Below are 16,401 nucleotides of genomic sequence, written 5' to 3' on the forward strand. Positions count from 1 at the left end.
AATGTATACTGTATATCTATATTTATACATTATACAATAGTCAGTTGACTTATACATTTATAAGTATTATTATTTTATTGTTTGTCATGTTTTTAGCATATTATATTACAGCCATAACTTATTGTGACTATTGATGACTTATGTCTTATATATTAGTACAAAAACAAAAGGTCAAAATGTTGCTAAAGGTCAATGAAAGTTATATAAATGGTACAGAAAATACATACATTATTCACATTTACATGGCTTGCAATGACAGAAACTGTTTTAAAATATGAGCAATATGTAAAAAATATAATAATAATGTCTCTCTGACAGTGTCAGTCAAAACTGTGCGTTATTATCTTTGTAAAAGCAGATTGATAGAGCCCTAGTATTGGATATAATAGATTTTGTATGCACTGTAATTTTCCATTACTGAATGTCTCACTTTGCATTTATTTCCTTGCCTTCCCTCTTACACATGCGTTTATTTCGAGAGAAAATTGAATAGTGTTGTAAATTAGGTCTTGGAAAAGGCGCACATGAAATTGACTGGGCTGAGAGATATTCCAGTTTGAGGCCTCACTCAACCTTCCTGTTTGCAGACGCCTTTATGCGGTAAACAAACGCCGGAGATCTGAAAGCTTCCCCATTGCTGTTGTGCTAACCTTGGAGTGCGAAGCCACGGCATTAGCATTTGAAGGAGCTAAATATTAGCTAAGAAAGAGAGTTCCCGTCTAAAGGCATGAGAAAAAGTCTGCTGCCTTTGGTACTCAACCATCTGTGCTGGCGTGCTGGCTTCCCTTCTTGCATCGCAAACACTACCTCGGGAGCCGCCTGGAGCTCAGGGAACAAACGCCACATACTTTGAGCCCTGCCTCTGAAAATAAGCCTTTCTTGCGCCACATCTATTAATTCAGAATTCAGGCTCCAGTGCTTCCCCCCATCCAAATAAATCTGTTTAGACTCTAGACCAAGCAGGCAATTTTTCATGAAAAGTCCCATTTGAAAATCTCTCCATTCCTTTGTGGATTTGGGGTTATAAACCACAGGACCGCAGTAGGAATTTTGTACAAGTCAAAACACATCAAACTTTCTGCAGATAACAGTATTAGGATCCACTCAAACACTTCATCCTTCAGCCTGCATTAAATTGCAAACAGCCCGCAATTAAATTCTGTAACCTTGAGAGTAGTTATTTCATCTCACAAATCGTTCTAAGCTTCACGTGGTTCAGTTCATCAACACTAAGGGGATCTGTCCTGCGAGGAGATAACATTTCCTTGTAGTTTTCAATGTGCCAAAAGCAAAGTGTTCGCAAGCTTGTCATCAATCACAACCACCAAAGAACACTCTTACAACAGGGCTCTTCCACAGTTTGTCAAAGATGAGAAATTAAATTTAAATTAGATTTGTAGAAGCACCAGAACCGTGTCGACAAATTCGATTTTGAATACCCCAGAAAATAAAACCAGCAACACTTTTTTGCACATAAACAAAAGCTAAAGTGGTGTTTGAAAATCACTCTGACAAATATTAAGGAAAATCATTTCTTCATTTTCATTTACTTAAGTTGATATTACATAATTAAAAAAAACAACTTTGTCCTGATGTTTTAATTGAGAAGTCCAACTTGAGAGCCTTTCCAACAAAACTGCTCTTCAATCATTAGATCAATCCTGCAGTTTCACTGACAGGATACATGCGGAGCCAGCGGGAATCCGCAGCACCCGTCCGTCTTCGGCCCCTCTGCCCTGCTGCTGCAACACTAGAAGGCACACCTGTTACACTTTCCCAGGGGTGCGGAGGTGGAGGGCCGCAGCCACCCTGAAGCACAAAGAAAACACACGCGCACTTCACACATAGGAGGGGCAGCCAAAGCATTCACTCACACTGCACAACCTTTATTCAATGTCAACCTTTTCTGTAACACATTCCGACACAACAAGTGGAGCCGTACCTACATTACTCTTTACTACGACTACTGTACTGTTTACTTTAAAATGTGTGGAGACATGAAAATGGATGAAAATATTGGGCTAGGTCTTCATCTTCATTTTGATTGACATAAACGATTCAACAGCAGTCACAACTACTAGTTGCCAACGGCAACGGAAAAGCACTTTGTGATCAATGGAACATGATGACTTTCAACAAGGGTCCCTGGCCTTGTTATTTTTGGATTGCGTAATCCAATATTCACTGATTTATTGTTGCCTTTGTTTGAAGAAACAAACAAGTCCATTTCCAATTTGGAAACAATTTGAAACTTTGCATGACATCGTTAAGGCAGGTAATGGCGATCGAAAGCCACTGCGAACAGCGAGGGAGCACATGACAGATTTTTTCTTTGTACTGTTTTGAGTAACTCAGTCTTAGCCCCTATGCCTTTCTGTCAGTAACATTCCAGCCACTGGTCCGCAGTTGGATCATAGAGATGCAGGGTCTCTGCTGGTGTTGGAGGTCACTAATAAGAAAGAAAAGGAGCAGATGGTGGTCCTCCCTCCCTCCTTGCCTACTCCTTGCCTACTCTTTTCAACTTCCCAGTTCTCTCTCTTCCTCTCTTCACCAGAGCGGCATTGCAGCCCTCTGAATAGACCCCAACCTAGGCAATGCAACCTTCCGCCTATGCAGGGACCTCTGCAACCATCTGGTGAGATTATTTGAAGCAATTAATTCTTTGAGAGCATCAATAGGAACATGTTTGCAGCAGAAATTTGAGGACACACACTGAATGTGTTGAATGGCATTCCTCCCCAAAGTCCCTCCAAAAAAAATCTAAGGGGGTGGGTGTTTCCCTGAGGGAAAGAGGAGAAAAGGAAGGAGGAGTTTTGTCCAGGAAAGAAAAGTGCGCGAAAACTGGAATGCTTTTATGGGAACTGTCTTAATGAAAAGAGGTTGGCTTTCTCCTTTGGAGTTTCCTCATTCTGAACGACATTTTAAGGCTAATTTCTGCTGCGTACAAAGAATCAAATGTGATTGTCATTGATGCATTACAAATATCTCATCTTATAATTCTCATCAAGAATCCACCATGTCAAACAATAAGCTGTCCCGAGAGATCAATTGACCTATCAGTCAATCTGTCCGTCATCGGCAGCCTTTTTGTGTCAAACAGTCTGTTGTTCTTGGCAGCCCCGCAGGAACACATGGACTGGAATCTGTCACCACGCTGCATTATAGACCTTCTAATGACCCTGCAGGCTGCAGGTCTCAGGCTTGAGTCCCTCATTAACTCTGTCACTGGTGTCGCCATGCATATTTTTGAGAACTGGAACAGAGCAGATGGGCAGTCTATTATGTTGGTATTAAAGTATAGTCACTGAGCCAATGTGTACAGTGTACGTACATGTCGGGGTGGAATTTCCTGCCATACATTTGGGCATCAATCACTCTGAAAAATAAAAATACGTATGCTATGCATTCTTATCTGAACCAGAAACTGACCAGTAGCACTGCTTGGAAAGTTATGTGTACATCATTTATCTTTTTGTGTGGTAAATGATGAATGGGCAGTATTCACATACTGTATATGGCGCTTTCCTCAAAGGACTTTTAGAATGATAACACATTCACCCGGATGGAAAGCAAAAGTATCATTCGCAAACTGATGCAAGAGCAACTATAGTGATTTGGTATATGACTCAAGAATATTTGGGGGCATCAAAGCAGCAAGCACCATGGGAAAGATTGCCGCTCTAGCACAGGAGTCGAGCCACCTGCTCCTTCTGGTTCACTTCACAGAGGCATGAAATAAATCAATTATTTTTATGCCATTATTATGTTTCCTGTTTTTATAGAAATTTGGACAATCAGCCTCAACAAAATCAGTGATCATTATTTTTCCTCTAGCGTTATTTATATTTTGCACAAGACCAAAGTCAGTACTGCCTGTTAATTACTGCAGTACTGTATATTTTACAAATTTAAAAATGAACGAGCTGCTTTGGTGATTATTTGTAAAGTATGGCAATCTTTCATGAATCATCAGTTTCATTTGTTAGGCTTACAAAAAGTTATATTAATTTTAATGTGTGGTGATTTAGTCTGTTTATTATTAATATTTAATAAGTCTCTTTCACAGCTCCAGACTACAGGAGATCGTCATTTGCAATTATCTTAAAAGATGTAGCTCATTTAGAGGTCATTTTTCAGCACTAAACATAATATTTGGTTGCCTACTGTTCTTAATACGAGCATCAGCTTTACTATTAAGACATAGAATAGCAGAGCTGGGCATTCCGTCTATGTGACAGACTGGTCCCTCGATCCGCCCCTGACGGACGCCTGTTTTGTGACGGGAACATTTTTCAAAATTGAAGGATTAAGCATAGACAGAAACCCCTTTATTTAGTGCGGCATTTGTCTGCAGTTCTTTATTAGTCTATTTTTCGCGGCAAGGGGTGACTGAAAGTTTAGTTCAGTGATGTCCAAAGTCCAGCTCAGGGGCCAACTGCGGCCCGCGGTCAAATTCAATCCGGCCTGCACCCTCTTTCATAATATTAATAACGTCTGGCCCGGAGCCCCGTAGACAAGCGTATAAAATTCACTCGAAATACAATTTTACATTTGTACACAAGAGGGTAGCAGCACTCTGTCCAACTCCATAACCCTGTATGACCCTTTCCGGACAGTTTTCAAAAATGGCGACAATGAATAAAAAAGTGGAAGTTGACAGCGAGGGCCGACAATTTAAGGAAAGGTGGAAATTGGACTATTTTTCACTGAAATATGCAACATCTGTGTCTGCCTCATTTGACTGTTACTTATTTCCCTGTTTGTAAATCTATAAACATTTATTTTCAACAAAATTCCATGTTTCAAATTAACTCTGGCCTGTACAGGTGAATATGATATATGTATTTTTTTCACATATTCATTTCCCTGTTATTGAATCAAAAAGTTCAAAGAATATTTAATTTTCAGTTGTTATTCATTCATTCATTCATTGAAATGTAATTTGCACTGGTGAATACTGTTACTTAAATCCCCGATTTTAAATCTAAAAGTTCAGTGAACATTTAATTGCCAGTGATATGTCATGTTTCAAATGGACCAAAAGACATGTTTAAGAATCTTGAAATTTAAATTAAAAAGTCAAAAACGAAAGGCAGACTCGTTTGCTCAAATGTGCTAGGATCGATTGGTGTTCCATGTAAAAAGAATGTCAGGCCAAATGGTCGGCCCTCCGCATTTTCACCTCACCAAATCTGGCCCTCTTTGCAAAAAGTTTGGACACCCCGAGTAGTTGTACAGTACATGCAACTCCCTTTCACACAGATGCCATGGATTTAATTCCTATTCAATGCCCCAATACACAACAACTGCTGGTCCCCAGCCTGGGTATAAAATCAGTGTGTTGTGTTAGGAGGAGCATCCAGTGTAAACACTGCAACAAAAGTGACTAGTTGTGGCGACCCAGGACAAAGTGAGCGATTGGACAAAACGAAAATAGATACAACTTTCATACAGCAAAGTTGGACAGCACTACCAAATACAATGACAAAAATGACTACTGTCCTCACTGACAATCTCAATGAAAATATCCTTATTTTTGTAAGCAGCATATTTTATATATGATTCCATTGATATTATCATATTGCGCAACTAGGCAATGTTGTGGCTGCTCGGTTAATAGGTTTAAGGTTATGAGAAGTGACAGCAGCTGTACTGTACAACAGGATGCTACAATGGTGCACCTGCCTGTTTTTGCTTACACACGCACACACACACACACACACACACACACACACACATATTGAAACGTAAGGAGAGGCACCACACTTCAATTCAATATTGGTCTGTTGTTGGTTCTCCAACGTTTGCACTACAAACAGCATCCAGCAGCACAGAGTGAACATCCAAAACGCCAGGTAAGGAGTGTTTGATGTGTACACAATTGGAACTGAGGAACTGAAAGTACCAGCTGGATGAATTAAGAAAAAAATACAAATTTTCATGGCGTGTAACCAATCTGGGTCGCTTTTAAATTTTGCTAATCTGCTAACACTAACCCAAGATTAAAACAGATTATGATTATTGTTAAAATTGGATGGATTTTCTGTTTTCTTGTATAGCTATTCAATGTACAGTATCATTGTGCATGAATGACAGCTAACACTCAGAAATCATTCAATGTGTGATTAGTGCATTTGTGTTTGTTTGGAAATAGGTGTGTATGAATGCGTGCATGTGTGTAGACAGTTACTCAGGTTTCAAAAAGTAAACAGTGAATGCACCTGTGTAAATGACACACGGTGAAGTTGTGTGTTGAGCTGAGAGGCCATCAGGGACTTGGACATGTTGTGCAAACTGCGTCATAGACAAAAAAAAAGTGAGGCACTACAACCGAGGCAGCTGACACACCACTGAGAGATGAGGGCTCAGATGTTAGCGGCCTCGTATACGTACCTGATAGATAGTCAACTGCAAATCGTGGCTGTCCTGCAGAAAACCCTTCTGTCAACTTTTTTTTCATTTTTCTTATTTTTACGTGACTGGTGTTTCCGCGTTATAGACATCGCGTTAATGGGAAAAAAAAATCCTTAATTGGACATGGCGTGTTTTTCACAGGACAGCGACGGAATGCTACAAATGTTTGAAGGGATTAGTTGTGTGTCACCTGTCATAGCTAGACGGGCAGCAACGTACTCCTGCAGAGTAATATTAACTGCATAAAACCTGTTTAAAGAGGAAAGTCAAACCAAACGTATTTTTTTCCAGAATAGGCTCCATGCAGGCCCACTAGTCTAAACACAGCATTCTGATTAGTGTGTTTGTGGGATATGAGAAATGCACCCATTTTTAGCTAGCTCAGGGGGCAGCCACTTTGTCACTCCTGTCGACTGAAGATGACATCACAGTTGCTCGGGGGGTCAGATAACTACCAATCATGGCTCAGCTTTAGAAAACAGGTGAGCCGTCATTTTCAGTCGACAGAAGTGACAAAATGGCCGTCCCCTGAGATGACAAAAAAACGGGTGGATTTTGCTGCTTAACTCATTGCACAAATGCAATATTAATCAGAATTCGATGTTTAGACTATTGAAGGTGCAAAAAACATATGGCAAAGAATTTTTTTTGGGTGGGGTGGGGGTGAATTCTTCTTTAAGAGTCTGGCCTTTCTGCCCATCTCAGCAAAGAGGCATATTAAAAATAGCATGAGTAATAATGCAAATAAGTTGTGACATTCCCCTATTCATCCATCCTTTTTCTGTTCTGCATGTCCTCAGGGTAGCAGTGAGTTAGCGCCTATCCCAGCTGGCTTTGGACGGGAGGCGGAATACACCCTGCACAAGTGGCCAACCAATTACAGGGCGCATAAAATACACAGATGAACAAACACACACTCACATTCACACCAATGGGCAATTGTGAGTCTCCACTTAACCTAACATATTTTGGGGAATGTGGATCCCGCATGAGTCATCCCAAACTTTGAAAACAAAGGCAAACCAATGGTGCTCAAAACTAAATCACCATTTTAATTAGTTGATTAATGTAATTTTTAACTAATAAAATATGTTGTCACACAGTGGATGATGGCTGAATTTTCAAATATTTTACCGTTACATGTTTACATTGGTACTTGTCTTGGGTATACTTGAAGTGCAGTGACCTTCACGAATGCCAAAAATTGCACACCCAGTCTCAACGAGCCTACTGTAAGGGAATCTTAGCTGAAATACCACAAATGGAAGCCTTTTCAAAAATGTTCGCTGAGCTCACAATATTTGGATAGAACAGACTAAAAGTTTGAGATTTGATCTCCGTCCCCGCATACTAGTCACAACAAACACTATTTGTTGTTGTTCACCCATCAGGCTTATCTGGTAATGAGTCTCTAGTTACCAAGCACCAGTCCCCAGTCAGCGCCGTAATAAACCTTTAGGGAAGTACCGCCAGAAGGGCCACAATTAAAGAAGCGCCGGAAAGCAAACTAGAGGCAACCAGATGAAATCTATACAGTACTCGCGTTCCTTCTTTTGTATTGTTCTGCAGGTGTTAAACTTGAGGTGGATCTACTGAAGGTGGTGAACAATTAAGACAAGAATAAATGGACACTTTTTTCACAATCCTTCTATACTAACCTTACTCGCATGCATAACGAAGTTCCTTTTCCAATGTTACCTGAAGGTTACTGAAATCAAAAACTTATTTTGAAACTTAATAAGAAATGAAGGTTCTGCAGAAGCTTGTCAAAAGTAGAAGAGTGCAAAGCAATTGTGGTAATTTCTAGATGACTGGGATGGGACTGAGATTCCTGGATGGGTGGATGTCCACAAAATCGGAATTTGTAACACGCTGGCAAACTTGTGGTGAGTAATAATTACAACTGCTGTAATAGCCTGTTGAGCTTCGTTATATAGATCTGGCTGATCACCAAGTGGCATGTTGTTGTTGCTAGATTCCATCCTGCGATTTCATTTTCTGCCAGGGATGGGGTACTAATACATTTTTACTAACATTAATCCATCCCTTCTATGTACCGCTCATCGTCATTAGGTTGATCTTGAGCCTATCCCAGCTGCTTTTGACCCAAAATCAGCTGAAACCCGCATGAGAACAAGTGCAATCAAAAAATGGATGGATAGATTTGACCTGTACTTGTTTGACTTCTTGAACACGTGTAATTCATACACCAGAAAAGAACAGCCAATTTACAAACTTTCAAAAATACATACAGAAACTTTGGAAGTATTTATTCAAGATCCCTGTTATAGAAACGACATACTGTATTTATATTGAGTGTATCAACTTTAATCTGTTAGTTTTCAAAGTTGAACGTTTCAGAGTCGAGGGGAACGTTAAAGGTCTAACACAGAAGACGGTCAACCCAAAAACCTTTAGTGAGCTTTCAGGCAGTGCTTGGTAACATGTTAACATTTATGACCGTCAAAATAAGTTACCATAGCAATACAAATAGGTAAAATCCATAAAACATTCTTTAAAGAGAGGTCAACCCAAACATATTTTTTTCAAGAATATGTTCTATGAAAGCCCACTAGTTGAAACAAGGCATTGTGATTAATATTGCGTTTGTGGAATAAGAGTTAATCCACTCGTTTTTAGCCTTGTCCGGGGGCGGCCATTTTGTCACTATTTGACTGAAAATAACATCATAACTGCTCAGGCTCAGGTAACGACCAATCACGGCTGACCTGTTTTCTGAAGCTGAGCCGTGATTGGTCGTTACCTGAGCCCTGAGCAGTTGTGATGTCATTTTCAGTCGACAGAAGTGGCAATATTAATCAGAATGTCGTGTTTCAACTAGTGGGCCTGCTAGGAATGTATTCTTGAAAAAAATATGTTTGGGTTGATTTCTCTTTAAAGTTTCTTCAATGAACAATGAGAAGCATGGAATAAAAAGTATGGCTCACATAGTTTAACATTAACTGGAACAAGTGTAACAAGAAGTTAACCAGTACGGTTAACTGTGGCAGTCAACTCGAGTCCCTTGACTTAACTAAACTATGCTTGTCATGAGAGTGTATCTATGGAATATACGGCAAATTTGAAGGCTGTCTGGCAAATTTGAAGGTTTTAATGATCCGATAGTCTATTGTCCTTCAACCAAATATATGATCAAAATCACTGCGCTCAACAGTCACTTCCCATAGCAACAGAAAACACAGAGGATGAGAGAAGACAACAAGCAGAAACGAAAGCCATTTCATTATTCATTGCAGAGGAGATTGTGGTGCTTCCCATAAAGTTTGGGACATTAACCCCCAAAGAGGCACTGAGGTGGGTGTCATCCATGCTTGACTCAGACCTTGGGGCCCCCCTACATGCATTTTGGTTGGAAAACATTCTGGATTGAAGCTGACATGCAGCTGAGCGTCCATGGCAACCTGCGCAACAAGGCCGAACAAAGAAAACAGAGAAGAGGAGTTACGTAGGTGTGAATGGATAAGGTCCCAACATGGCGCCAAGTAGTCTGCTGGACTCAGCTTCTCAATGAACACTGTAAGGGGAGGGAGAGGCGTTGTGGCATGGATCCCACAGTGGAAGAATTTAAGAGGCACAATAAGACACAGCTGGGTCAAGGAAAGCGGGAGGGGCTGCTTGCAAACAGGTTTTATTCCAGGTCACATTAGAATTATGGACTTGGCTAGTCTTTTTTTTTCTTTCTTTTCTGCTGTCATGTATTCATTTAAGGTAAACAAAATACAGGAAAAACACATTGCGTTGATTGTATTCCGGTGAAGAAATGCATTACTGTAATAATTATCATCAATTACTGTATATTAATAAAGGCAGCATGCTGGAAGAATGGTTTGCATGTCTGCTTCAAGTCAGAGTTGGAGTGTGTACTCCGCTCCCTCCTGCATCCCCAAAACTTTGCTTTGTACATTGATCGAATAAACTACATTTTCAGCTGTTGTGAATAGAGTGTTAACGGTTGTTTATGTGTATGTGCCCTACGAATGACAAATGGCAACCTCTCACCCAACGTCAGATGGAATAGGCTTCAGCTCACCTTATAGACAGCTGCCAATTTAGCAATTTGGTTGCTATATTTACCGAATTTTATAACCTCTGGCGACTTTTTAAAAACATTATTTAACCAAACTCACAAAAGAAAACACCTCTTAAAACAATTTAGCACGCTTCTTGTGTATGCTGTGACAACTAGCATAACAAGAGGTTGATGTCATGACGAGCCAAACTTGCTATAATGTTGTTTTCATTTTGGCTGGTGTCTTCAGACAAAAGTTGAATACCTGTATATCTTGTATTTATACAAACATAATAATATGACAGATGATATATGATAGAGGTAAACACAAAGAAGCCTCAATAACAGATATTGTCTTTTTTTGTTGCTCTTGAAGACATGTGCAAAGCAAAACACATACAGAGGTTTCAAATTCCTATGGGTGCTTTGACGTGTTCCCCTGCGATAAGTTTCTATCATGCTAGAAAGTAATGCTTTCACCTGTTTTGCTGAATGTGGAAGTTGGTTGTGTATGAACCGGACTACAGTTAGCACTGCCAAAGACCTGGTACTCAATCCCACGTTACAAAAGCAGTGACTTATTGACATTTTGGAAATGTTTGACCTGAGGGATGTGCTTTCAAGTTGCAAATATTTTGCCAAGGTCGCCCTGCCTCACCTTTAGAAATACAAAGAGCGTGAGAGAGCAAAAATATTGCATTGATGAGGGATGTCAGTTTATGGGATTTTTTTTTCCACAATAGGAAAATTAAACACTTAAATTGCATGTCCAGTTACATGCAGTAGGCAAGTGTTTCATTTTGAGAAACGCGCATCAAAGAATATTGGCGTCAAATCTGTAGAATTATTAACTGCAAAGAGACTCAGGCTATTCTCTCTGCTAAGTCAAATGACATGACAGGTAAATGTTTGAAGTGTGACGATCAGCGAAAAAGAATCGAGACACGCCCTTTTCCCTCCCTCTTCACCCCAGTTGCGGTCGGCCCGTGGGCAGCGGGATGCCTGACTGCCGCTGACTGACCAGCTTCTCCCCCTCGTGTGTCAGTGTGCTGGCTTGGCGCCTCCCCTCTTTTCTCCTCTCCTCTATAAATGTGCACAATCTGCTCCTTGTGTGCACTCTCAGTCAGATCGAGTAAGAGCGACTGCGGCCTCACGGGATATTAACACAGCAGAAGAAGCGCGCCTGACCAAAAAAGAAAAAAAAAAATCTTCACATTTGAAGCAGTTTAATTTGCATCTCTTTCTCGGCGCCATATAATTGTTGATTTGTCGTTGTCTGCGATGAAGGCTGTTCCTCCTGCGCACCCCCAGGACTCTTCGTCTTACTCCTCCTCCTCCTCCGGCAGCGGCAGCAGCAGCAGCAGCAGCAGCAGCAGGCAGCTCTCCCTCCACTATCTGACCAAGCAAAGCCTCAACGTCGCCCGGTCCAGGATGGAAGAGGAGGACCGGCACTGTCTGCAGTACGACATGAACGACTGCTACAGCCGCCTGAAGCGCCTGGTGCCCACCATTCCGCAGGATAAGAAAGTCAGCAAAGTGGAGATCCTCCAGCACGTCATTGACTACATTCTGGACCTGCAGTTGGCCCTGGAGACGCACCCTTCTCTCCACAAACAGGCGCCTCAGCGGACCGCAACGTGCGTTCCTCTGGCGTCCAACCCCAGCCGAACACCGCTTACAGTGCTCAACATTGACCACCACCAGGTACCAGTTGTTTGCGAGCGTGCGCTTCTATCGGGGAATCTTTAACCCAGCTGTGGCAGACTATATAGCGACAAAGCAGACAAAGCGCGTCATCCTCGCTATATGTCATTGTCCCCTCAGTGGAAGCGAAATTATTTGCGAAATAACACACACATGCTCCTGCCGAACGATATGGCGTTGGAAAGGCGCCTTTGGCGTTTCTTAGATTGCGCACTTGATCGCAGGCTTTATGATTTGCATGATAATGAATAGTGTGTGTCAGAGGCCCACCTCAACCCACGGCTGGTGAAGTACCTCAGCCTTCAGTCCACTCCACTGCGCACAAAAAAGGAAATTTGATATTCATTAGGCCATAAAAAAATGTATTGTAGCTGCAATTTTTCCAAATAATGTGTTATTTCAGGCCATTTGGTGCTGCTTTAACTATTAGATTTACCGTACTGTTTATCATTTTATATCTGTCTTTTTCATTTGTCTTTAGAGGACGTCAATCGTCAAAAAGCCTGAGGACTCAATTTTATGCCGCTGAAGCATAAGCAACACATTGGTAAGTGTTATTATTTTCATTAGAATGCTGTTGTTAAACTTTGATTATTAAAATTATTTTGAATCCATACACATTTATCTGCTTTTAATCAGGAGTCGCGTAAACACTACAAAGGTTTTCTTACTGAAGCATCCTCATTGAAACAAACACACAACATCACAGCATAATGGTGTAAATGCAGGCGATTGCATGGCAAGGAAAAGAATAATTGAGCAACATGAACAGAGGCAGCTGTGCTTTGTGCAATAACGGTCACCGGTGTAGCAATCATAGAAGAAGGCAGGGTTCAAACATCACGTTGGCCTCTCTTTGAGTCTTTGACACAGACTCTGAGTCCCTCTGAGTAAAATCGGCGCATACAGCATGTATTTGGTGTGGCGGTCGTTTGAAAGTGTACCAGACTCTCAGAGGTGCGCGTGTTGGCCGGCCAGTAGCCTGACAAGCCGTGTGGATGTTGTTTGACCTGGTTTGTTTTGGGTTGTTGATCAAGTATAGCCTCTGTTTTGTTGGTGGCGCCAGTCAGTCTGGAGCGCTGAAGCTCACCCCCCCACCTCTATTCATGCCCTCCACAGGTGTGCAGGCTGCACAGAACCGCTCCAAAGCCAGCAAAGCTTCGCCAGGGACTCACAGCCAACTGGATGCACAATCACAAAGGGAATTTGGAAACTATCGGAAGGAACTAATCTTACATACAACTATTTTTTTTCCATAGAGCATGGAATGGGCATAAAAAAATGGTCTCCTTATGTTTGTCCCCAACCAAACCTATCCACTTTTTTTCTTTTTGAAAATGAAATCACATTGTCACCATTTTGACTTTTTTTTTTTTTTAAATCCCGGTCACAAACAAGCATTACATGAAAACCTTTTGTGAATTGTACTTCAAGAAAATGTGAGTTTAAAGCTTTACTGAACTGCAAAATTGCTGTATATATTTTGGACATCTATTGTTTAAAATAGATGATTTTGTGTGGAGCAGGGATGTCATTCCTGTGATCATATCATATTTGATATTGTAAAGAAGAACAATTCAATCTGAAAAACAATTAAGATTGTACATGAAGAGAAACAAATGTTCTATGATAAAAATATGTGAAAGGAATACATATATGCTTCAAATAGACTATTGTAATTATGAGATATTTTTATTAAAAGTTATGTTGGTCGTTTTGTAAATATTGTGGTTCCACTTTGAAGTCTTTAGTGAATGAATGTGGTTTTGTCCTCACATGATGATATCAGTTAACTTTGCAATGTTTTGGAATAGTTTAATATGTAGCATGTCAGGCTCATTGCAGAGATGTCAAATGTGCACTGAAGCAGGCCTCCCTGTGTAGATAAGTTCTTTTATTTGCTCAGCTTTCCCTTGTTGTTTTTATACTCGCTAACTATGACACTTGACCCATTTGGGGCAATAGGTTGCTCAGCTATTTTATATGTTGGGTTGTTGTTGTAGTTGTTGTTGTTTTTATGAAAAGGCCGGACTTCATTATTTTACAATGCACTCTGAAAAAAAAAAAAAAAATCCAAAACATGCAGCACTAACAATGTACAATTTAATATCCAAAAAAAACAATTCTACTAAATGATATGTCTTTTTTTTTATTAGGACAGTGCAAACATTAATGACGTGGACAACAATTATTTGTGATTAGCATTTTTTTCTGTGATCCTGAACAAATTTCAGCAGGCAGATGGTTAAATAAGACAATGAAATATGACATTGAACACCGAATTTACCTCACCACCCTCCTGCCAGTGTGGGAGGGTACATGTACATGACTGTCAGCTGCACTGTTGGAATTGACCTTCACTGGCTTGTGAGGAGTTGTCAAAACAATTAAAGTTTCCAGGAAGAACTGTGTCGTCTCATTATTTGTCTCCAGAGGTTTTCATGTTTGCAGTGCTGGTGCAGGCAAGTGAAATAATGAGCCAAAGGGGGAGGTGTGGTAAAATACTAATGCAAGAGGGAAAGCACTCGGATCAAAATCGTAATTTGATCCCACATAATAAAGTACAACTTTATCTCGAAAGAAATATAGTAACCTGAACAAATTCTTACAGAAAGAAGAAAACATAAAAGACAATTTTAATTTCTTTGATATTTCTGTGCAAAATAATATTTCATGTGAAATAAAGATTTAGCCTTAATGACAATTACGGCCTACCTTCTTTAAGGTATTTCATCTATAAAATGTGAAAAACATGACATTCACTTTATTTTCACAATAATTGTGAAAACTTGAAAACAGTAATTTACCGTAATGCTGATGCTGTTCTGTTGGACTGCTTTAAATGATTCCAAAGTCATTTAATTTGTTCAAGTGACTGTTGCATACTTAACATACTTTTACCTCTAACCTACACGGCATCAGTGAAAATAACACCTGCAATTGTTAAAGATTGAAATCAATGAAAATACTCAGTGAGTGTAAATGAAGACACTCAAACCACTTCGACACAGAACGATGCCAGTGTGCGGTGTCACCAGTAAACAGTCCATTCAAGCCTCAGGAGTACGTGGAGCGTTCAGTAATTTACTCAATGATACTTTGGAAAGGACAAAAGTGGGGAACCAGGGTTCTAACTACTAACCATTCAGTTGCTCAAAATCTACTAAGCTATGCTGCATTACATATAAACAAGTAGAAACAATGCTGTAGAAATTGGTGTCACTTTTAACAAATTGCATCATTTCAAAGAGAGAACCGTAATGAAAAAGGAACACAGATGCAGGAGCCAAGTATCGGTACACATTTTATGGACGACAACCAGACACTGGGGCCGCACGCTGCTTCAATGGTTTGGTTCCTCGCGAAAAAAGTTAGGGGAGGACCACCAGCCGAACGAACCGGAACAACCACGAAAATCACACATACTGTAGGCTTGCTTAATAAGCTTTTGTTTTGTGTCAAATTAAAGTTCTGTATCTGCTCCGGATCGGATGCTGAGACTAGACGTGTTCGGGATCGTGGAGCTTAGCTATCATCATGGCCATTCATTTAGCAACGGCGGTATATGTGGGATCAGATATTTTGTCCCTGTATCTCACACAGCTTCAGGTTTTTCTTCAGAAAACTGACCCTTGTGTACTTGACCCCAAAATTTGGCTGAATCAGTGTAAAGGCATCTATTTGTCATTGCCAAGTCCTTCTCCCTGGGGACATCACACACATACCTGTCAGATGTGGCCCGCAAGGCCCATCATCTGTGTGCGTGTGTGTAGATCCTGACTTCAGTTCCTGGTGATCTGATTCCGCAGCCATGACTGCCGTCGTCAATGTTTTCTTAAGAAGACCAGATGAAAGAAAGATAAAGCTTCGCAACACATTTAATGAATCTAATTGAAAAGCTCCTGTTTCACGCTATTTTACACCTACACTGGCTTTGATTAATTATATGCACAATCACCCAAAATGTTCTCTGCATTAAACTGATTTTAAACGATAGCATCTGTTCCCGCATATGAAATGAATATCAGTTTGGTGATGCGTGCTTATCATCAATAGGCACCACATAGAGTACATTTACATTTTTGGCTTTACTAAAAGGTGACTTTAATATAAATGAAGAGATTCGCAATCCAAACATGACACTGTGTTCGTAATCTTGTGCTTTTAGACAAACATATGAAAACGCATTTGTGTTTGCACATCTGCATTTTTAAAAGAAATATTTTCACATTTTAGATAAATACAATTGTTGC

The 16,401-nt window shown here is 40.3% G+C and overlaps 1 protein-coding gene across 1 annotated transcript; it reads left to right on the top strand.

The window, feature by feature from the left end:
* The first annotated feature begins 11,456 nt into the window (after window positions 1-11,456).
* On the top strand, window positions 11,457-14,554 carry id4 (inhibitor of DNA binding 4). The gene is made up of 3 exons (XM_086039143.1): window positions 11,457-12,148; window positions 12,630-12,695; window positions 13,268-14,554. Exons 1-2 carry the CDS (start codon window positions 11,726-11,728, stop codon window positions 12,675-12,677), a joined length of 471 nt encoding a protein of 156 aa, XP_085895269.1. The 5' UTR covers window positions 11,457-11,725; the 3' UTR covers window positions 12,678-12,695; window positions 13,268-14,554.
* The last annotated feature ends 1,847 nt before the right edge of the window (window positions 14,555-16,401 follow it).

The sequence above is a fragment of the Filicampus tigris genome, chromosome 8, assembly GCF_054856515.1.
Source record: "Filicampus tigris isolate MCC_2025a chromosome 8, RoL_Ftig_1.0, whole genome shotgun sequence".
Classification (NCBI taxonomy): Eukaryota; Metazoa; Chordata; class Actinopteri; order Syngnathiformes; family Syngnathidae; genus Filicampus; species Filicampus tigris.